A 22,734-nucleotide genomic window follows, 5' to 3' on the forward strand; every position below is an offset into this window, starting at 1 on the left:
TCTTTAGAGAGGCAGAAACAAGAGGATATTGAACAAAGGAAAAACTGAACACTGCGAGTAGCACAGGACGAGCAATAGAAACAACGATAGTGTCAATTAGGCGGGTTTATTAATACATTAGCAACTCTGCCTGTAGTGAAAGACGCTGCCGAACAATTCTGTTTGTTTCAGTCCAAGTCAGATTTGATTACCTCTCACTACTGTTCCTGTAAGTGCACGCGTGTGTGCACACTGCTCAACACCGTGAGATTTTGAAGAGTTCTGTGTTTTCTGCGGCTTAGCACAACGCACCCAGAACGCCGAGCATTCGTCTGCAGGAAGACACACACAGGCTGGGCATGCAGGAATGGGCAAACACGCTGCTCACACTGCGGGACTCTCCATGTTTACAGAGCAGAGCGTCTATACATCCTCCTCCCCAGCTGAGTGGGCAGCCCTGGGAACGCGACCAACACGTTCCGAAGCTTTCAGATGCATTTGTAGTATAGGCAGTGATGATATATTTATTTAATAGGTTCATGAATTTAAATAATTGACAATTTCAGCAATAAAAATACTTATTTTTCACTTGCATTAAACACTACAAATATATCTAGAGCATTTTTGCATGGACTCCACTGAGTGGACGAATTCATGCAACCATTGTCTGATGGGAAACTTACCTCTTACCCAGAACTTTATTATAAATATTTCATGCCGTTTGATTTCAGTGAAAATTTGCACAGAATTTCGCTTCAAATATAGTTTGAGACTCTTTTCATCATTTGACATACATCCAGTACCCTGTTAATCAAAATACGGTGTCTGCAGAGCATGGACAATAAACGTGTCTTGAGCAAGAACAAAGTAAATCTTAACTAAGACAAAGGGTGTAAAACTACTTGAGACCAATTTATTATTAAAAAAATGAAGTCAGCAAGGTGGAAGCTTTCCTGTATCTCCGCATTTTCTCTGTGACCACTCTTTTTTTCCTATGTTCTTAATTTTCATTTCTGAAATGCAAAGTGCTGCATGTCACGTGAGTTGTGACCAAACAGGAGAGAATCACAGGCCTATTTTCGGTTTTGAATCACCATTATCAACAGTGGCGTGTTTACACCGCAATAAAATGCTAAATCAATGGTGTTTATTTACACACGTTGATATAAGTATGTGTATACAATTCAGACACTGTAGCTTGGGCTAATCAAAGTACCCCTCTTAAGAGAACTATCAGTAAAAGCTTTATTTAGGAAAGCAGTACAATTCATCTTCTGAACAACTGCACGTAGTTAGATGGAATAAAGTGAAAGACAAAGAAATAGAACTGATCAAATGCCTTTTTGCTGTGATACTTTACTAGAAAGGAAGATTATAAGGGCCGAGAAATTTCCAGTCAGAACAAAAGGCTTTTAAAATCTTGTAAATCTTTTGTTGTGCTTGTGATTGCAGGTTGAAATGATGGATTGTCCCCTATGACAGTATCTTAAATTGTGTGTCACACAGTCAAAATTTAAAGCCTGACACATCCCCAGTACAAATTTAAAATCATTCAAAGAAGCTCAAAATTTAATTAAGAAAAACATTAGACCAAATAAGACTAAATGGTGGTATAAAATATTAAGGTAAAACATGTATTAGTGTGACATTTGCATTTTTATGAAGCATGAATCACAGAGAAATAAAAACTGCTACTAAATTTCAGTTAAGTCTCTTTTAAAAATCTTGTTTCCATGGCAATGCTGGGGAAGTTTTCAGAGGATGGAAGATATGGATTTTTTATTAAAAAAAAAAAAAATTAAATGAGAAATAGGAACATCGTGGCCTCTTCTCAATTTTCTAATGTGCCTGAGAGGCACAGGGAGGAGTCACCGCGGCACCAGCGCCGGGGGAATGCAGGAGGACAGACCCCTGCTCACTGCCCTGCTTTGCTGTGCGTGTCTAAAGCAGCACATTCACCAGTAGAGTTCTGCTGCAAACACACTAATTGTTAACCAGATAACAGCATTTTTGCAATCTGAAGGCCTAGCGGTGCCCGTTCGATCCGGAAAGCTTAATAACGCCACGACCCATTATCAAAATGAGCAGGAATTCCACTACAAAGGCTACCTACGACAAAGGTAACCAAGTGATTTTTCTCTTACATTCCAGATCTAAGAAAAGTTGCTCGAGTCTCTAATGAGTAATCAGGGATTGAGGTTTCTAGGCTACAAAAATCCTGTTGTGGCAAAAAAGGCAGAAAGCTAAGACCCAAATCAATACTGTATTACTCTCTCCACAGGCAAGAGCTGCTGGGTCAGGAAAATCATGAAAAATTCATAGTGAAGGTGGTCAAGTCATCCATAAGATAGAGAAAATAATGCTATATCTAAAGATCCCTTGAGCAATCGAAGACATTTTATAGATTTCACCACGGATAAGTGCTGGTTTGTTTTATCTATGTACCTTAATGCTGTTCCTCTCTTATTTCTAACAGTAAATGAGAATGTTTTGGTCTATATTTACTGTCTTTCTTATTTACTTTATTAATTTCTCAGTCTCCACGCTCCACTGTTGCAATAGCCACCCACGGGAGAGCTCTGAGTCATTTCTTCTGGTAGAAAAAGGGTAACATGTCTTGGAAGAGTCTTCCACATGGATTGCTCAGCAGGGGTGGGCATCATTCTGGCTAACTGAACACGCTGAAAAACGTCCTGCTCCTTTCTGTGCCACCACCTCTCCAAAGGGGCACAAGCAACAGGCCTTCGTCTTTCATAAAGCCTAAGCTCTCAAGTACAAAAAGATACCGTTTTATTTCATATAAGAGTAATAGAAGGAAAACAAGTGTTTAAACAACCACATGTGGAAAAAACAAAGAAACAAAGATTTGTGTATGATTAATAACTTGTTTTACGTATCTTCATTCTTCCTGCAGCATCAAATTCACATCCAACAAAGCAACAGTAAAATGCTGAAGGTCCCCCTGCACAGTTTGCAGTAGAGTAAATAATAGAAAGGAACTCTTGACGATAGCAAGAAATTATAGAAATCTAACTGCCAGATAAATGACACACAGTTTGCTAAAGCTGCATAAACACTTCCGAAAGCCTACAAAGGTGCATTCCTCCAGGTGCCAGAGAGCCAAAGCTTTCGGGCAGGATGAGCTGCACACTCATTCCACACCTGTACACCATTTAAACACTCTGTGATTCAAGACACAAAACACTTTGTGGAAAATTGATAGAGTCATGATTAAATCTGTTATGCCAAAGTAAGACAAACAATGTTAGAAGGACTCTGCATCTTTCCGTCATTGAGCAAAAGAGTGTCGAATTTAGGATAAAAACCAGTTTTGTCACTTGTCTGTATGATGCAGCATTATCTCCTGTTCAAAATCAGCAACCCCTATCTAGTGAGCTATTTAAGAAATGTCAAAGTGTTTTATTGTCTTAAAGAACCACTATTCACCTGTGAATTGAATCATCCAATATATTGCCTCTCCAGATACACATTAGGCTCAATTACCCTCAAGTTCTTGAAATAATCTAGAAAACCCTGAGTCCAGGGCAAGACACGTTCCCTCATAGACTTATATTGTTCTATTATCACTGTAGAAAGCTCTGAAGTTTTATGCAAAATTATTTGAAAGTATACAAGAAAACGTATCGAGATTGGTACCAGCATATGAGTGCCAGTTTTCCAAGGTGCTAATAGTACTGAAATCTCACTAAAGTCAACAGAAATCAGGGTTATTTTGCACTTATCGGAAAATGTTTGAAGATCGTGAGTCCATAACAGGGAGTTAGCACGGTCCCTCGCGGCAGCCACGCTCCCCCGGCGCGGCACGGCACGGCACGGCACGGCACAGCACAGCACGGCACGGCACAGCGCAGCACGGCACGGCACAGCGCAGCACGGCACGGCACGGCACGGCGCAGCTCCGTGGGGAAGCACGGGGGGTTGTTATGAAGCAGAGGGATGAGATCAGCTGTGAGGGAAAACTAAACCGCTCTGGGTGTCATGTAGCACCACCAGGTGCTGTATGTTTGGGATGTGAGCCAGTATCACAGAAAATAGCGCACATTAATATGTATCAACAATGTATTGCTAGATGAAAAATAGTGGTCAACCAGATTTACCAAATATTGTATTTGAATAGTAGATTAGAATATTTAAGTTCCTTTTTGGACATTATATTGAATATTCAATGTATTGATGTTTTGCCAAAAATGTTTCCTAAGTTTTACATGTCGTGGCTCAGAAATTTCAGAAAACAGCACAGTTTTCTAAAGATTGACACAAAGTGTCATGAATTACAACATTTCTGGGTTTTCCAGTTTCACTACATATGGATTAATCTTTTCACCTAAGTGAATGTAGACAAATACTACATGGGACAGAGAACTCTAGAAAACCTGTATCTTGCTGAAGCTCTGGCCCTTCAGTGGGAGAGACGGCCAGGGCTGACGCGTCCGTCTGTCCCAGCCCTTCCCCTTGCTGTCCTGTCTCTGTGCCGACCCAGACAAGCCAGCTCGGGCACGGGGACATCGCCGTGCTCCTGACTGCTCCTCTGCACGTTTCTCCTCGCATTGCTGAGCTCACAACTTCTCTGGCTTAACATGTTTGCAAGAGTAGCAGAAAATATTGCCATTTGTCTTGTTTTAACTTATGGGCACCTGTTATTAGTAGCACTAACGCGGTTATTTGTGTGGTACACAGAGTTTTTCTTTTTGTTCTTACACCACGTTTCTCCCCACAGAAGTTGTCTGAAACACTTTGTTCTGAGGCATTCTTACGATAGCATGTGGATACAAAACCATAACAGTTTCATTAGGAAAGAATGAATTATTGGAAAAAGGAATACACAAATTTAAATAAACAAAATCAGTGTGACTCACAGAAAGATAAGGATAGGCCCTAGGAGAATGCGAAAAACTTGGCATTTGTTCTTGCTAATTACACACTTTGTCTTCAAAAACAGGCAAAAATGCAGAATACTTTTCATTCATTTTCCACATATATAGTATATCTTTTAATAAAATAACTCTTGGGTTTAGTAGAACACATTTTACAACCTGATGAGCATTGCATTACATTGGAAAGTAAAATGGCTGTATCGTTTACTGGGGTCCTATCATTTAATATAATATCTGTAACAGCCTGCGCGCCCTCCCAATGTTCTAACTTTACATCACTACAAAGCACAGTCTCCCCAGCTGTACAGGGCTGTACAAACACAAATGCATTTTCATACACAAAACTTGACACTATCACTGCACTTTTCTTCCAAAATATTCATTCCTTTCTCTGACATATTTTTGGCTCACACACCAGGGTGCCAAACATTTGTGACAGCTTACAATAGAAAAACAATATTGCTTTTAGTTAACAATGTTAGCTATGAATATATATTGACAGCATTTTCACCGCAAATTTGCTGCCAACATAATACAAAGCAAATAGCATTCAATATGCTGAAACACTCCGGGGAATTAAAGAGTTTCAAAAACAAATTTATGGCATTAGGTGCTGAATGCTAAATCTAATGAAAATGCAAATTCACGAGTATCTCCCCCACACACTTCATGCGAAGGAACACACTTTGGCAAAGTGATCAAATTAAGATTGGATAAGTCAGGAGAAAATTCTGTTAAAATGCCTCTGCTTGTTTGACTTTCCATAAAGCCGGTTTTACCACAAAGATTCATATTTTTCCTGAAGTCCTTTTGCCTTTTTCCTTGAAGCACATCAGAGAGAGATCACCGACAATCCGCATTCCAAATGTGCCCAGATGTTTTGAGGAAATGCAAATACAGAGGTGCACCATTTCAATATTTGTACCTTTGCTACTGACCGCACATTATCCAAGCACAAGCATCAGCGCTTCCTGAAGAACAACAGCTGAGTTTGCTCCCCAGTCTGTATGTTGGGTATGATCTACAGAACAGGCAAAGCAGGGGCTAGAAAGTATTCCTTAAGTCTTATCAAAATAGAGCACTGTGCAGCAATGCTGTAGTATCATCTCCTATATGGTAAAAAGTATTTTTTAAACCATTTATTGACAATACTTTAGAAGTGACACATTTTTCAGATTTTGTAGCTGTTGAATATCATTTGTTATGAATTCTTAGATGATCTTGATATTTATTATCCATAATTATCAAAGCCACTGTAACATTCACCAATTTATGCATTTTGGGTTTATTAGAAAGCTGAATGGAAGATATTTTAGGACTAAACTTGGCCATCACGCATAGGTTACTATGAGAGTCGCACTACTTGCTCTATAGAACAGTCCAGGCTGCTCTATAGAATAGCCCAAGCTGCTCTATAGAACAGTCCAGGCTGCAGAACTGCGCGGCACTGGCGGTGCGGTGAGAGGCGCAGCCCTGCACAGACCTGCGAGGAACAGCAACGCCGCCCTTCTGCTGAGCTACACGTGTGAAAACACACTTCGCGCACATCACGCACAATATGGACCCGAATACTATAGGCATCAAGCAGGTTGTTTTTTTAAAGCTGAAAGACCTGCAGCTGATGGAGTGAATGCAGTTCATTAGTTAACATCTACTCTGGCTCTTCTCACTGACTGTCAAGGAAATCATCTTTCACATTTTTCCCAGTATGTGCTTGGAAAGGATTTCCTAGTAATCTACACTAAATCTCACTGAAGGGTGACAACAGAAATCAGTACGTGTCTCTGAAGAATAATCCAGCCAAACATTTACGTTTAGAATATTCATTTGTATTTATGCATGAGAAATTCCTGGCAAAAAGGAATTCTCTTCCTACATACATACAATCTCTTTTTATAGGCTGATTTTTATAATGAGCAGGCTTTAAATCAGGACAATAAATATATATTACTCAAGTAAGTTTTGTGATTAAAACAACTAGAATCCATGTAACAATTTACCCAGGCAGGTAAATTTGTTTGGTCCTTCTGCAGCCATAGAGATGAGGGAACCCACAGGGAGCAGTTATTGTAGCTTCATCCCGGCTGCTCCAAACCTGTGGAATCGCCTTTCCATGTGCCTGCCAGGAGGGATATTCTGTTTAATGTGGTTATGAGGCGATTCTGAATCTCACGCTGGAGGTACTCGGCATCAATGGCAAGTTTGCAGGGACAAGCATGTCCGGCCAGGAATCCCACAATACTCTGTGGTCCTCTGATGCTGGGATTAGTTTTGCCCCCAGAGTTCACAAAGACCAGAGCACAAACATACAGCAAGACACAACACAGCAGCATCCTGCTTCTCTGCATCAGTTTCACATTGCATCCATTAAAGTACACGGTGGCACAGGGAAACCTGCCGGGAGAACCTGCACACCAGTGCAAGAAACTACTTACAAAAATGTTAGTGAGTTTTCTGTGAAACTTCACGTGAGTTTTCAGAGGGTAATATGAGGACAAGGAACACAATCCCCTTAAAATAATATGCTACACAACTAGGAAATTAAGTAACCGTTCTTTAGAGAATCATGATTTCAAGGCAAGAAAAACCCATCCGGATTTGCCATTCCAGTAAAAGCTGGCGACAATGCACGAGGTCAAGGATCTGAACTCATGGACCTCACTGTCCAGTCGGAAGCCATATATATGAAACAGGCAAAAATGTTGACAAAAATATTCTTCTCAAAGTGGAAATTGCTAAGAAAGCGTTTGCACCATTTGTTGTCAGTTATCTTGGAAAACCGTTAGGGAAGCAGGATGCTGCTGAACAGAAGCACCGACCCTGCTCGGGGCCGGCTCGGAAGACAAATGGTTTGGGGCAGGTTATTTATATTGCTCAGACCAAGCTACTAAAAGCTTCAGAAAGATTATCCTCTCAGTGCCAACGCAAACCCTATTCAACATGTACATCAGATTTAGCAGAAACACATGCAGTTGTTTTAAATCCATACTGAACCTTTTCCACTGTATATACATCCTTTAGTAAAAATAGTAATAAAAATCTCATTTCTCCTTGAAAAACCTTCTGAGTTTTAGCTCCCGCATAACATAATGCATATTTAGACTAGCATGTTATTCAGTAAAAGATGTCCAAACAAGATGATTTGATGTTGGAATAGTCATCTCAGAACAACCAGAGCAATGTAAGGTAAAATAATTGTCAAGTCAATCTCTAGCTCACACTTTATTGCAGAAATAAATTGAACTCTGCTCTAGCTTTTTGACACGTAATTCTGATACTAATGGGTTCAGATCCATTTCTCTTTGCTCTCCTTCCTAACAGGAAGCTTTATGTAATACTGTGTCAGAAATCTACCAGTTACTGCCTAATGTTTCCCTTCAATAAAAAGTCTCTGCCTGTAATAGTTTTAACAGCTGCCATCAGTTTACAGTAACGAGCTCCAGTTCATCACCGTAGCGCCACTAGGAAAATTAGAAGCTTCCACAGAGCTCCTCAGTTCACAAAAGAAGAACCACAGCCACCCTGAGCAGTGGTGTGACAGCAAATAGTACCTAAGGTTTGCAAGCCAGATCCTAAACTGGTGCAACTGTACTCAATCATTACAATTCTGCACAGTTTATTACACCCTGTCATGCATTAAAAATACAGCAGTTCTGGTTTGAGGGTCAATATGTAAACCAATGTTATTTTTCTTAATTTCTCAAAGTAAAAAATAGCACACTCATTTTACAACATATTTCACAGCCTCTTCAATAGAAATATTATTTTTTTTCTGGGGAAAACATAATGATTTAACTATATATACTGTAATAGCTTGGGTCACCTATACAGTGCAGAAGAATCTTCCAGTTGCAACCAACAGTTAAATATATATATATATATATATATATATATAAAATAAGTAGTTTAAGTAGCTACAGCCATTTTCTTTGCTCCCTTAAAAAACTGAAGATGCGTATCTTAAGGCTTGATACCTCCAGAATTCTATAAGCTAAGCACTTGATATCCCGTTCTGATGGAGGTCACAGGCACACAAGACCAGAGGAAGATCTAGCACTCTTCACAGCTCCTTTGCTCCAGCTAACAGCTCCCACAGAAGCCAAGTGGAAGGCTCTTATTGCCTATAATATAGCACAACACGTACTTTCAGGAATTTGTTTATCCTCTCAATCCTATTTCTCATTTTCACCATCAAAACTCAAGTTTTCTCTGCTTGCTATTTCACGTATTGCAAGGCAGCAGACACGTAAGGACGCTGTGTGCGCCGTGACCCAGGCCGGGGCCGGGTGTCACCCTCCCGGGCGGCGCACAGCGGTGGGGAGCGGGGGCAAAGCCAGGCGTGAGCAGCGCGGCTCCCGGCGGCAGCACAGGGGGCAATGGGCCCAGTGCTCAACACGCCCACCCACACCCCGCAGGCAGGGAACGACTCCTCCACCGCTCTTTCCAAGCTGATTCCAAACCAGTCACCTCTTTCGGAATATCACTATTCTTTCATTCCTAGACTCGCCTGGTGGAAGACAAAACATAACTTCCTAGAGTTTTTCAGCACTAGCTTCTCTTTTTCTGCCCTGTCACTTAAACACCAAACCGTTTCCCTCTCCCAGTAACGTGGATTGACCTACATACATTTCATCTTCAGGTTCCAGCAATTTCTGCACTGTATCTCAACCTACCATGGCTCAAACATGGAATATTCTGCATAAGAAAAATTTAAAAAACAATCTAAAAGCAGGAAAGTTTAAAACAACTCAGATTCATCTCTTCAATGTAAAAACATTTTCTCTGACTTTAGTTCTATGCTTCTGCATTCTGATGCAAAGACTTCTCGGTAATAAAAGCAGAACAAAACCAAACTGGCATGGAAGACAATTAACACTGGAACTAAAAGGGAGAGTAGTTAATAATAAATAACAAAGTTTTTAAATGGAAAGAAAAGTACACTTGTCACATCATGACATCAAGATCATCACAGTGCTGATTTTGTTTATGGCATTTATAATGTATTTTTGACATCTTGAGTGACAGGTGCCACCATAATAGGAAATTAAACACACCTGGTCATTAGATTCCCGTAAGCAGAAGCCTGGGTTAAGTCTGAAACACGCACTATGTATGCAATAATTACCAAACACTGACATCTAAACCGTGCTTAGAGACACCTGCAACAGAAAAAGTTTATGAATTTAACACTGTCTTGACAAGAGAGAACATTTAATCAGAACTGCAGTTGTTTTACTAGCACTGAATACTGTCTCTGTTTACTAACCTATCTGTATCCATTACTTTCTAAAGGGTGATAAATTCCACGGCAGTTTTGGATAATTTCATGGAGACGCACACTCTGCTGCACTTACCAAAGCTCCACACGCGCCCTCAACCTATTCCAAGCACAACTGAGTTATTGATCCAAAATAAAGTCATATGTACTTGAAAGGATTCCAACCTGGAAAAATCATCACTTATAAATCTAATTTTATACATGACCAATATAGCCACAAGTTTCCAAAATGGCAAAAGTATTTTTCTTCAAAACTGCAGCATGTCCAATTGATTTTTCTTTTTTTAAACGTTGAGACGAACATGCAATCTACTCTAAATGTCATCACTTTGTTTCTTATTTAATTAACATTTCATACGGCTTCCTCAGTAAATAAATAATTCCTTCAATCACGGCACATATCGTCTAACCCCACGCACCTTTGATTTACAATGAAATCCTCTCACTTTCAAACACAGTGATCAGTGAAACTGCTTTCAGAAACTTCAAAGGCTCCTCTGAAAGAATCCGTTGTATTTGTCAACACACATTGCAGAGAACCCGAGCCCTTCCCAGTGAAAACCGATGGATCCACATCACCACATGCTATGGTACCATAAGATACCACAGAGAAACATAAAACTCGCTCATTCTGGTACATTGCTACATTTCTATTACTCTATGTTTATTTGCATGAAGTTTTTACTTTGTCCACATCCATGTTTTACACTGCTGACTGAAACAGTAATTGATATACGTTTCATACAAAATTGAATTTCATTTTAATTGTTTACTATTTAATGAGCACATTAAGAGAGAGGAAAGGAATTAGGCAAGCATATACATTTTCTAGAAACAGCAAATTTAAACCACTGTACCTTTCTGTACAAGGAGTGTTGAAGCACACTCGGTACTAAGCTGCTTTGAAAAGCAAACCAAAACCCTCTTCTAAAACCAGACTTATAGCAGCCACATAAATTCAACGTTTATCTTTTCAGGAACACAGACCTTGTTCTATGCTTTGAAGATTCTGGTTTGGAAACCATCTCACACCACTCTGAACCTGAGTCCCAGCAGGACTCTGCTGTGTCACCACAATGGTCGGATGGAGCACCAAAATCAGGCAACACGAGCATGCTCTGTAATCAAGTTCTTATACATACTCTATTCAGATTCGCCAGTTAAGATGATGGCTTGACTCAGATTGCTTATGAGTCCTAGATGCCTATTCTTTATAAACCTCCAGATTTCAAATTTCAAACTTTCAATTCATTAAACATGCTTGGAGAGGCAGTGCGCAGGTATCAGCACCCTTTGCCTTCAATCTCTTAAAATTAGGTTATTTTCAATAAAAGTATCAGAAGAGAGAAACAAAATCAGTTTATATGACAAAACAAAACCGGTATGTGTAAATGATTAGGTTTGTCTACCTGTGTAAAGAGTGAATAAAACACCAAAATACAGGAAGAGGTAGAGGCCTCTTTTTAGTACACTACAAATTAACATAAGAAGAGCACCTAATGATGGGCAACAGCTGAGGGCTGCTTAAAAAGGCAAAATGCAAATAACTCAGTGATTCTTCTCTTAAATTCTTATAAAGAGCTATTTAGGGAGATTATAGGAACTGACCAGAAGTGGATTAATACATTATTAATGCAAACTATTCAACAAGGAATTACTTATGCTTCATTTAGCAAGCAGGTATTTGTAATGAAATACACTACAGAAAATATGTATTTCAGATTGGTTAGGAAATGCTAGAAGTCAAAATACGGTTTATGGAAGTCTTCTCCATAAAAACATACACACTTCTATACGTGCATTTTATAAAGCCAGGGAAATGCAATATAACCTTTAACGAACAGTAAAGAAAATATCTGTCTTCTGAAATGAGACCCTGGAAAGACAATAAGACGTTATAATACATCTTGGTACCAGTACCGTAAATCACCACAGGCAGCAGAGTGCAGCACGCCGGCTTCAGGAGGACAGTGAAGGGGTGGCCCGTTCCCAGCTTTCAGCTGCTTTTCGTGTCACCCTCACTCCTCCTCACTTTGCAGCTGCTTCTGCAGGAGTTCACTACATGGGGTGAGTTCTCAGGCCAGAAAGAGCTGGAGCACTTGAAATCGTGCCTGCTTGCCTTTTCTCCCCCTTCCCTGCTTCTCTAAAATGTAGCAATGGGTATAATGAAAACATCACCTCTCCCTATACACATGGCATCCATACCTTTAAACAATCACAGCTGTAACCCCATAAAGAAGCTGTTATCTGCCAAGGATCAGCAGTTGTTTCAAAACAGCAATAAGAGGCCTGAACAAACTAAGAACTCCAACATCAATAACAAATAGTTCCTGAAAATCTAAATAATTAAAGACAGCAGAGATCTTACAGCCTGCTTTATTTTGCAAAACAGCGTAGGACAAAAAAAATAAATGAAAAATAAAAGAGAAAACTCTATTATGAGAGCTCTGTGTGTTCATAATAATGTTCAGCTACAATATTATCTCTCTTACCTTGGCATCCTATTTCAATTTATGAAAAAGAATAGGCTACCTTTTTTTCTATAGACACATATAAAAAAATCCAAAAAACCATCTGGAGTCAAAGAATGCCTTTGAAGGAAAGAACAATTGTTTCTTTGATTTTAACCTCAATCTGGATTAATTTATTAATTGTAAGTAATGATCCAATCCTAGCTGCCAAATACCTGCTCTTCTCCTCTGTTCTTGGTATATTTTGTCAGTACCTTTGCGATGAAGGACTCCAAATGTGTTTATTAACACCTACAGAACCAAATTAGGCACTATTAGGAAATCCCTTCTGTTGGGAATGCTTTTTTTAATCTCAGTGAAAATAGCATTTCTGAGCATGATTCACCAGACAGCAGAGCTGTTCAGGTACATACACACACAGAATGCATCATGCGGCCTAGACGCGCGTTACTCATTGCTATAATATGGTTGCTGTTTGTTAGAGTAATTAAAATCCTCACAGTCATTTTTGATCCTTTCATCACTTTGTCATATTCAACTCTTCTCTCTCCTCAAAAGCAAATTCTCCAGGACAGAGATCATCCTTTCCTAGCATGGCTACAGTATCTGGAGCAATGAGCATCAGCTACTGGAGTCTAGTTTCTGTCTATGGCCCCCAAGAGAAATAATCGTTCTTTTCACCGGTAAAATCCTCCAATGCTCGTATACTGGAGTATTTTATCATTTATCACACGTACACACATTTCTTTTTTCCCCCTAAATCTCAAATTGATCACTGTCACTAACACCTTTCAGGACGTTCCAGCTCAGAAACAGCCAGGCATCTGAAGCACTGCCTATTTAAAATACTCAGAATGCAATTTGGAGATGGCATTTGTTCACCCAATTTTGGTTCCACAGAGGAGGAACTTAGCAAAATTGTAGAAGGTGTTGCAAGGGACACGGCTAAAGTTAATAGGAAACAAACCCTGCCCAATAAAGACCATTATCCAGAAGCAGCCAGCAGCCTGACATGTATATCATTAGAAAAATCAGAGCCTTTGCCCACGAGACCAGGTGTTCCACAACAAATCCCGTTTCTTTCATTCTCCCTTTGATGTTTATTGTAAGTGTAACCATTGCATTATTATAGTTTTTAAATATAACATATCAGTTTCTTTTTGGTTTTTTCTGATACCGACATTAATTCAATTCACTGAACAAATGACCAAAACAATCTACAGCTCAGGTCGTTTCAGAACAAGCGACTTGCAAGTCAGAAACCATATAAAGAGACCTGAAGATCAAGTTTTACATCTCACAGGTATCTCACGTGACGGTTCTTTTGTTCCTTAAACACAAGCCACTAGCTATTTCTTTTGATTTTTCCTTGCTAAAATAGTATCAAATAAAACTGAGAAGATAGGGTGTCTGATGTGGCAGTCCTAGTCGTAAGGAGGTAGAAGTTAATTTACCAACTTTGAAATAAAAAGTCTACTGCTTGCACTGTAACTGAAGGAAATGAACATTAAAAAAATCTTGGAATTCTAAAAATAATGCTGAAAATCTTAGGCCTCTCACTGCTGTGCTACAGGAGATAGTTCTATTGCTTGCTCTTCTTACTGAAGCTCAACAGTAACCTAAGGCACACGGAACAGGAGGAAGGAAGGAAGGAAGCAATCATTCTGAAGAAGACTTATATATGTTAGAGAACAACAAATGAGGCACGAGTTTCCATAGTGATCCAGCAACAAAAGGCTGCTGCAGTTTCCAGCTGTCTGTGCTGAGCCAGTAACAGAGCAAAGGGACTCAAGTCCCCTCTCTGTCGGCTGGGAAGCCAGCGCACCCACAATTGTCCCTTCAATTTTAGTCCCATGCTATAAAAAATATTGAAGGAACTGGAAAAGGAATAATAACACTAAAACCAAGAAGTTCTGCAAGAAGAAAAACTACTAAGTGCTATGGATTTGGATTTCATGGTTGGATTCTCTGGTATCTTAAAGATGCAAATTCCAATGAGTACGGTCTCCTGCGCATCTCCCCTGTGAATCCCCTCGTGTTCAGGAAGAAATTGTCTCGTACCAGAGCCTTTCTGCCAGTGAGAGCACTGAGGGGTCTGTTGGCACCTGGCAGCATGCTTTCCTTAGGAACTGCTGCCCGTGCTGTTGAACCCAGCCAAGAGTTAAGAAGATATTGAGGGAGAAAGGAGAGGATAAGATCAGCAGCCCCACAAAAACCTAGTCTAGCAAGTAGACTGTGCGGTCGTATAAGTCTTGTTTCCCTGGGAAACCAGACTAATTAGCAAAGGGATGGTAAGATTTATATATGATCAAAGTCCAAAGGTTCCAAAGCCAAAAAACACTTAAACACTTAAAAGGTAAAGTGCTCTATTGGATATAGGGCTGGAAGAACAAAACATGATAGCTAGGTTGAGACACAAATGAAGATGAATGTTGTAATTTACAGAAATATAAATGTTAGCCAAGGATGATGAGGATTTATTTGTACCATGAGGAGCTATTACTAAGCAGAATTGCAACTGGGAATAGCGGGATTAAATAAAGGAAAGCTTTAGGCTAAATATCAAGCAACACTGACGAGATGAGTCAACGGGACAGTTTTGAGACATAGCAGGTGGAAGCTCCATGGCTTAAGAAAATGAAAACTAGAATGTAACAGACCTGTTCTCTACAGAACAATCCTGTATGGGAGGTGAGGCTGTCAGGAATGCCTAAGAGCTCTTGAATTTATCACTAGATTAATAACACAAAATACTACACTAAATGTACTGTAAAATCTGCACTACTATTCAGTAGCAGAATTGAAAGCTAAACCAGAAATACATAAATGACAATGATGTGTTCTTAGTGTTTGTTTGGCTGTTGTTTTCACAGTGTCATCTTTGTTCACTTTTTCCACTGTTGGGTGTCAATGACTGGTCTCATGCAATAGGAAAAAAAAACAGAATGGATGATTTCTGGTGTCAGATAATGAAAGGGGGTTTCTTGTTTCCTCACGATGCTATCAAAATACATTTCTTTGCAAGTAAAGGCTTAAGTGTGAAATATCAAGCAAGGCTGGAGATATTCTCATAACGAGAAGAAAATCTTCAACATATTTTCAAATCTAAGTAAATAAAGTTGTTTAAAAATTTGAAGTTGAAGGAAGAGGAAAGAAAAGGAAAAGTAATATAGAAAATACAGAAAACTAATAAAAGGAGCTACTCAATTAGAGTCCTCATGTAAATGGCTGAAATCAGACCTTGAATATATAAATGTATAGATCTGCCTTCCTCCCACATCACTATATGATACATTAGAAATAAATATAATATTATACACATAATTATTATATAAAATTATTAAAATATCTACTTTTGCACACAAGGTGATCAAAGTCACTCATGTATTTGTGCAAAATTTTCAAGCAATACTGAATGGTATGATTTTCATTTTTATTATTTTCTAGTAAAAGAGAAAATAGTCAAAATGCACGAACCAGATTCCCCAGTATGTTTGACGCAGCAATTACTAACATTCGTTTAATACAGCTGAGCTGCACTGACTCATACTGCCCATGTCCGCTAGTACGGAGACCTAAAAAAGGTTCCAGACTAGATCACGTCCATGCAGGTGTCGTTTGAACGGAAATTGGAGAGATGAAGAAAAGATTATAGGAACACACATTATAAAAACAGACCTTACAAGTCAAACTTAATAGTGAAGCCATTCTCTTTCATGTAAACAACCATGAAAACAAATATCCTGTAAGCACTAGATATATATTGTATCTTTCTACCAGATCTCTTTGCCTCCTTGAGACAGATTCCCATTCATCTCATGACTACGTAATTTGATCATAGTCGAGTAAGGCACAGCAGCAGAAAGGGTCTGTCTGATAAAGTATCGGGCTCCAGGAAGGGAGATAAACAACGTCATGATTTCCAGTTGTAGCAGGAAGGGTACAGTGGTGGATATGAAGATATTGGTCTCGCAGGAATACAAATATCAAACTTTGTAGTTTCTTCTCTTATTAAATGTGTTTTCTTTCCATTAAGTGAAAATGACAGTCTGATTATGATAAACTAAGAACACCAGAATAAAGTGCAAGGTACCCGTGACAAGTGCAATTAAATCTATTTTGATTTGTCACTGTCAAAGTTAGAAAATAACTTTTTTTTTTTTTCCTTAATTTAAGAGAAGTGAAAAAATAGAGCAAAGAAGTTTCTCTCTCATGGGCTATTTTCACTGCACAGAAACACTATTTAAAAGTAGGTGAACCAGTTTCCTATCAAGTTGTTTCACATTTAAACCTCCCACATTGGCAGGAAACTTCTCCTCTAACACAGTCACTACAGTAACACCTGTTTGCAACGCTACCACATTGTTCCACGTCTATTAAATGTAGGCTGGAGTGATAATATCCAAACAGCTATGATGGACTTCTTTTTCATATATTAACACGTATATTTGGTTTGTATTTATTAACACAGACACATAGCAGCCGTTACCAATACAACTTCTGTTAAGTGGCAGAAGTTATAGTGTCTTTGTAATTACCTCCTGTCTGGCACAGCTGAGAAACACCGTGAAATCCAGTCATACCGATACCTGCTTTTATTTCTAAAAATTTAAAGAACAAAATAGTATTTTACAGCAAATTTTTAGTTACAAAACCTGGACGTCATTTTTTTATTAAAAAAACCTATCTTCTGGAGTCAGGAGTTTTTAAAGCTAACATACTGTCTAATTCAGCATCACCTACCTGGGATTCCTTGACATTTTCAACAGTGAAGTTGAACCAGACTCGAAAGCGGGGGTTGCAAGTATCTGGTCTAATGAACAGGTCATACTCAAACTCCGTGACGTGGTCCACCCGGCCAAGGTTACCTACCAAGAACACACGAAAAGAATGCATTTTAATGTATGGCGCGTAAACTCTCCAGGAGCTACACTGAGAACAGTTTCCAAAACTCCCACCGCTATTGGCCAAAATATCTAAGTATAATCAGCCTTACAACAGTTCAGAATTATTTTAAAAGACTTAATCATAGTCAGAGAATAAAATACATAGCAGTAAGCTACATGCATATGAATATACCAAAAATAAGACAACATTGATTTTTTTAATTCAATCAAATCGATACTTTGTTTTCTCTTACTTGAGTATTCCAGTTGTGTCCTCTAACATCCTTTTAATGACCTCTCTTTTTTTCCCCACTTTTCTGATAAAGTCCCCGCACCTACTTTAGCCGCCACCTGTTTGCATTTCGTTCTCTCCATTTGCTGCTCCCGTTCCAGCATCTCTAAACTGGAGTCCCCCCATTTGCCCCCGGCGCCCCGAGCGCCCTCTCCCCACAGCTGGCCCAGCCTCCGTCTCCTCTCTCATTCCAAACCTCTCAACACTTTTCCTTTACCATTTGCAGCCCCATCACCTCCTTCCACAGACACAAACGCGGCTGTAACATTTCGCCTCAGATTTCTCCTGGTGAATTTCATGGGATAACGTTTTTAAATATAGCCAGAGCTACATTGTCCCCCATGGCGTTATTCAGCAAGCAACCACACCGGCTATGGAAATTAAGTTCAGCACTGGGAGAACTTGCAAAGTGCTTTTAAATTGCTAAATTGGCATTATTCCTTTGAAGTGTGCCAAGAGTTTGAAAGACAGGGTTTAGACTGTCCATTTCATTTATAAAGTACAAAAATAAGACGTCGTGTTTTCCTGATCCAACCTGAAACCCATCTCACCAGGTCTCGTAAGACAGGACCATGCTTCAGCTCATGCGCTAAGTTAGGCTTCGGAAATAATAGCGCTGTTAGATGACCTTGTTTTATATTTCCAGACAGATTCTTAGGTTTAGATGTATATTTTGGGGTTGGATGTACACTGTTGGGTTCAAATACTTATTTATGATGCTATTTGAGCTTAACAATTCCCGCTTCAGCAGGTCCCATTTCAGTCAACGTGACTGTTCGTTGGTAACGTGCCCAACTGTTGTGGAAAAAAGGCGGGAAAAACATATTTTCAGCTCTGTTCATCAATATATTTGCAGGATTTCTTCCTTATCCTAAATTGTTTCTGGCTTTACTAATTGGACATTTTAAATCTTCCCTATTTTTGATGTTATCCTCTACTTTCCTACCCACATTCTTCTTTTCAGAAGGAAATTCTCTTCACTGACCCCCCCTGCAGAAAAGCGCTTTGTGCTAACAATCTGTTCCTCAACACTCGCCTGAGGGACACGGTTGCCATATGAAATATTGGGGAAAAATCCCCCAAACTAGTAATATTGTAGAGCTGGAATACCTTTGCCCAGTGTAAATGAAGTGCAGCGCTGAGCGGGGGGTGCGTGCCCCAGCAGGGCTGTGGGGTGCAGGGCCGGGCTCGCTGAGGGGGGCCCGGGCTGCCCAGCCGTCCCAGCCGGTCCCAGCCGGTCCCAGCCGGTCCCAGCTGGGTTTGGTTGGCTCCGCGGCACAGCACAGCCCCAGGCAGGGTGCTGGCACCTCAGTGAAAACGTGTTTTAGGAAGGGCAAACCCAGCACCCAGGCAGTGAGGGAGGGAACCTGAGCAGAACGAGGGGCAGGGCAGGGGGAGTAGGGGGTGCTCTGGGTGCTGAGGCAGAGAATTAGCTTGTTTCATCTTTGTTCCTTACTACCCAAGCCTATTTCAAGTGGCACTAAATCAGTTTTCCCCCAGTCGAGTCTCTTTGGTCTGTGACGGCAACTGGTGAGCGACCCCCGTCTTTATCTCGACCCACGAGCCTTTTCATCTCCTTTTCCCCCGCAGCAGAAGGAGGGCGAGCGGGCAGCGCCGGGCGGGCACCCCGCCCCCCAGGCCGACCCGCCACCCCTTCCGACGGGCTGCAGCCCCCCCGAGCGCAGCCCTGCCGACGGGCTGCAGCCCCCCCGAGCGCACCCCTGCCGACGGGCTGCAGCCCCCTCGAGCGCACCCCTGCCGACGGGCTGCAGCCCCCCCGAGCGCACCCCCTGCCACAGCGACCAGCACGGCACCGCCCTTCGCGGCAACCCAACCCGAACCCTAGCGTGAACTATTGTGTCTACAGATTACTACCCAAGGTAAGTGAGTGGTAAAATCAAGCTATTGCATTGTTGTATTTTTCATTAGAGGAATTTGTTTTACTGTATTTTCCATTAAATGTCATGAACACCTGACATTGTGGGGAAAATACTATTCCTCATAGATTTTGGATTTCAGGTGGTTGAAGCTGTTTGGCCGCTGGGCTCCAGCCGCCCCACACGACACGGATGCAGCTCTGGACAGCGTGTGGGTGCCCAGGGTCACGTCAGCCCGAGCTGTGCGGGTGGTGCTGATGGAGCCTCTAAGACTGTGGAGCAGATCCAGCTTTAAACTACTCGATATACAAGTCTCCCAATGATCCCGGCAGTTCCAGATACGGATTTTCTGCAGCATGGACCAGGAGGTGCAAATTTTGATTATTTCCAAAGAAAAACACAGACGCAATTAAATTTACAGAGATCATTAAAAAGTTGTACTGCAAGGCATAGGAAATTAAAAGGTTATCAAGTGAATAAATAAAAAACAAGCAAAACGAGACCTTGATTTCTGAGCTATTGCAAATTTCAACTTCTCTTTCAACATCAAGCTGATCTAACTGTACAGGGGACAGGTGGCACACCCAGAACTCCTTGCCAGCACCCACAGGATGCCCAAGCAGGCACTGGAGAGCCGTACGATGTCGGTGAGCTCGCCGATGGTGAAGAGCTGGTGCACTGGAACCGCTCCGGGTCAGCCTGCCCTGGCAAACCCACATTCCTACCTCAAATACAGCAGAATCCTTAACAATTTCATCACTGTGTGCACAATTCCCTGGGACTCCAAACGCGGTTTTATGTCTTTATCGGTAACACTTTATTTGAATACTCACCTCCCTCTTACTGCCGTACTTTTTCCTTCTGTGAATTGCATCTCCCTTTATTACTTTTTGCCTACAGAACTGCCTCTTCCGAGGCTCCTCCGCAGCGCCTCAGCTGCCACGGTCACCTGCAGCCATTTGCAGTTCGCTGTCATTTGTACGTTCCATTAACACACTATTTCTGCTCTGGCTTCCAGATGCTAAATAGGCTGGACCGAACACTAATGCCTTCGGTAAGCAATTCAACAAGTCCTCGTGCTCAATAGACTATTGTTGGTAACACCGCAGCCTTTGCTCACAATCTGTCAGCCTAATTTCAACCCACATAGCAATGTCATTAAACAAGACGGCAGTTTTGGTGCAAGGAAACCTAGAACTGTAGGAACAAAACCCTTCCCTGCTTTACGAGATGCTTTGTAGAAAACTGATAATGGCATTGAAAAACATTCTTTGGTGTCCAAGGACATAAAGTTCCCAACATTAATCTCATAAACAAAGTTAACAAATTTACACACTGCCTTCACACTGCTGGAATCATGGGAAATAGATTTCTTTGAACGAGTGAAAACCATATTTCAATACCACAGATAACACTGTGAAATGCATTAGAAACTATGAAACAGGAATTAACCATTGATTACATTATTCTATTTAGCCACTATACCATTTTAATATTTTAGCATTGAAAATAAACATTTTTTTCTTAAGTGCAAACAACTTCTAAACAGCTTTTATTTTTTAATAGCTCTATAAGGTTCCTTGAAATTGCTCTTTTCTTGTTAAATGTATAGCAAGAGAGAGAACTGTTTAATGCATGCTCAGCCAGTTAGTTCTTCCTGTGCCAGGGGGTCTCTGTGCAATTACACAACACGTAACGCTCTGCTTTGCAGCATCTCGGGTGCACTGTTCTGTGCTGAGAGAATAAACCTGAGAGAAGGCCAGATAGCTCCAGTTTTGAGTAATGGACCTGCCAATAGTTTTCAGTCTCAATACAACTATTGTAAGACCCTTCCCATGCAGTTTTTATTCTGTGTACATTGTAATTTGTGATATCAGTGAGAGAGTCTGTTCATAGCCATATTGGTTAAGTGTGTTCTTTTAAGTCAAAGAAGAAAGTCTCACACTACAAACACATCAGCTTTGCTTTGCTTTGCTTTGCTTTGCTTTGCTTTGCTTTGCTTTGCTTTGCTTTGCTCGAGGTTCATGCCCGCGTGAGATCAGCATCACTCCATTCAATAAACATACAAGTTGTACCTATGAGCTTATACAACATCTTTAAAGCCTTATCACTCCATAATTTGTGATTTGCATCATATTTGGGGGGTACCATTATAAAACATAAGATATTAATGATGTTATTTAAGGTACATGTAAAATTTATGACTTGATTGAGTAATGTGATCTGCAAGGGACAAAAGCCCAAAAACATTCTGAGCAGTAAGATCTGAGATTATTGGCACTCTAAGACATCTGCTTGTCCAATGGCTTTCTGACTTTATCTCAGAAGTAAAATCAGCAAAGTCTTAGAGCAGCCAGCATTTACCAAACGTTCCGGATGTTTTTCTCCTGTGCACTCTGAAATTAGTTGCAGGAGTTTTTCCCTATTATTATTTTACTTCACAGAAATACTGGCACAGATCTTTTTAAACTGAACAAATCAAATTCCCAAATGTCTATAAACTGACTTTCCTGTAGCCTTGGGGTTTGTTTCTAAGACATGTTCAATTTTCAGCCACAGTTTTGTTCGATACTCTCAGCATAGTGAGAAAAGAAGAGAAATACTTTTCTTTAATCATTCAAGCTGAAATTCTTAATTATATTTGCTTAAATCGCTTTCCAGAGTAATGTTTAGTGCAAGACTCTCAAAATGGGAAAAGCGAGAGGGGTCAACAGCATCTTTCAAGTTTCTTTAAGAGTCAGGAAAAAACCCAATGTTACTATTTTATTAATCATGCAACATACACTTAGTCCTCATAAAATATTAATGTTGATTGCTTCCTACATCAATAGAGTGTACTTTGCACAAAGAAAGAAAACCTGCCTGCGAAAGTGCCAGCTAAACTTACGAGGCATTCGAACAATTATCATAAAATGCTGGAAAAGAAAATACAGATATGTTAAGCAATCCTAAAATCTTCTTAAACCACACATTGTGCTTTCCTACAGAGAATTTTAAGATGAAAAATAGACCTTGAGGGTCTCAGACAAGCCTGAGGCAATAGAAAGAAAAAGGTC

The 22,734-nt window shown here is 40.3% G+C and overlaps 1 protein-coding gene across 1 annotated transcript in view; it reads right to left on the reverse strand.

Annotated features, from left to right (window-relative positions):
- BEND5 (BEN domain containing 5) overlaps positions 1–22,734 on the reverse strand; it is a gene marked incomplete at both ends in the record, with an annotated part of 551,257 nt that overhangs the window by 493,314 nt on the left and 35,209 nt on the right. Inside the window, one exon of the mRNA XM_080348556.1 lies at positions 17,367–17,491. Coding sequence (XP_080204682.1) covers positions 17,367–17,491 — 125 coding nt within the window. The remainder of the gene's footprint in view (positions 1–17,366; positions 17,492–22,734) is intronic.

The sequence above is a fragment of the Nesoenas mayeri genome (genome assembly GCF_963082525.1).
Source record: "Nesoenas mayeri genome assembly, chromosome: 8".
NCBI lineage: Eukaryota > Metazoa > Chordata > Aves > Columbiformes > Columbidae > Nesoenas > Nesoenas mayeri.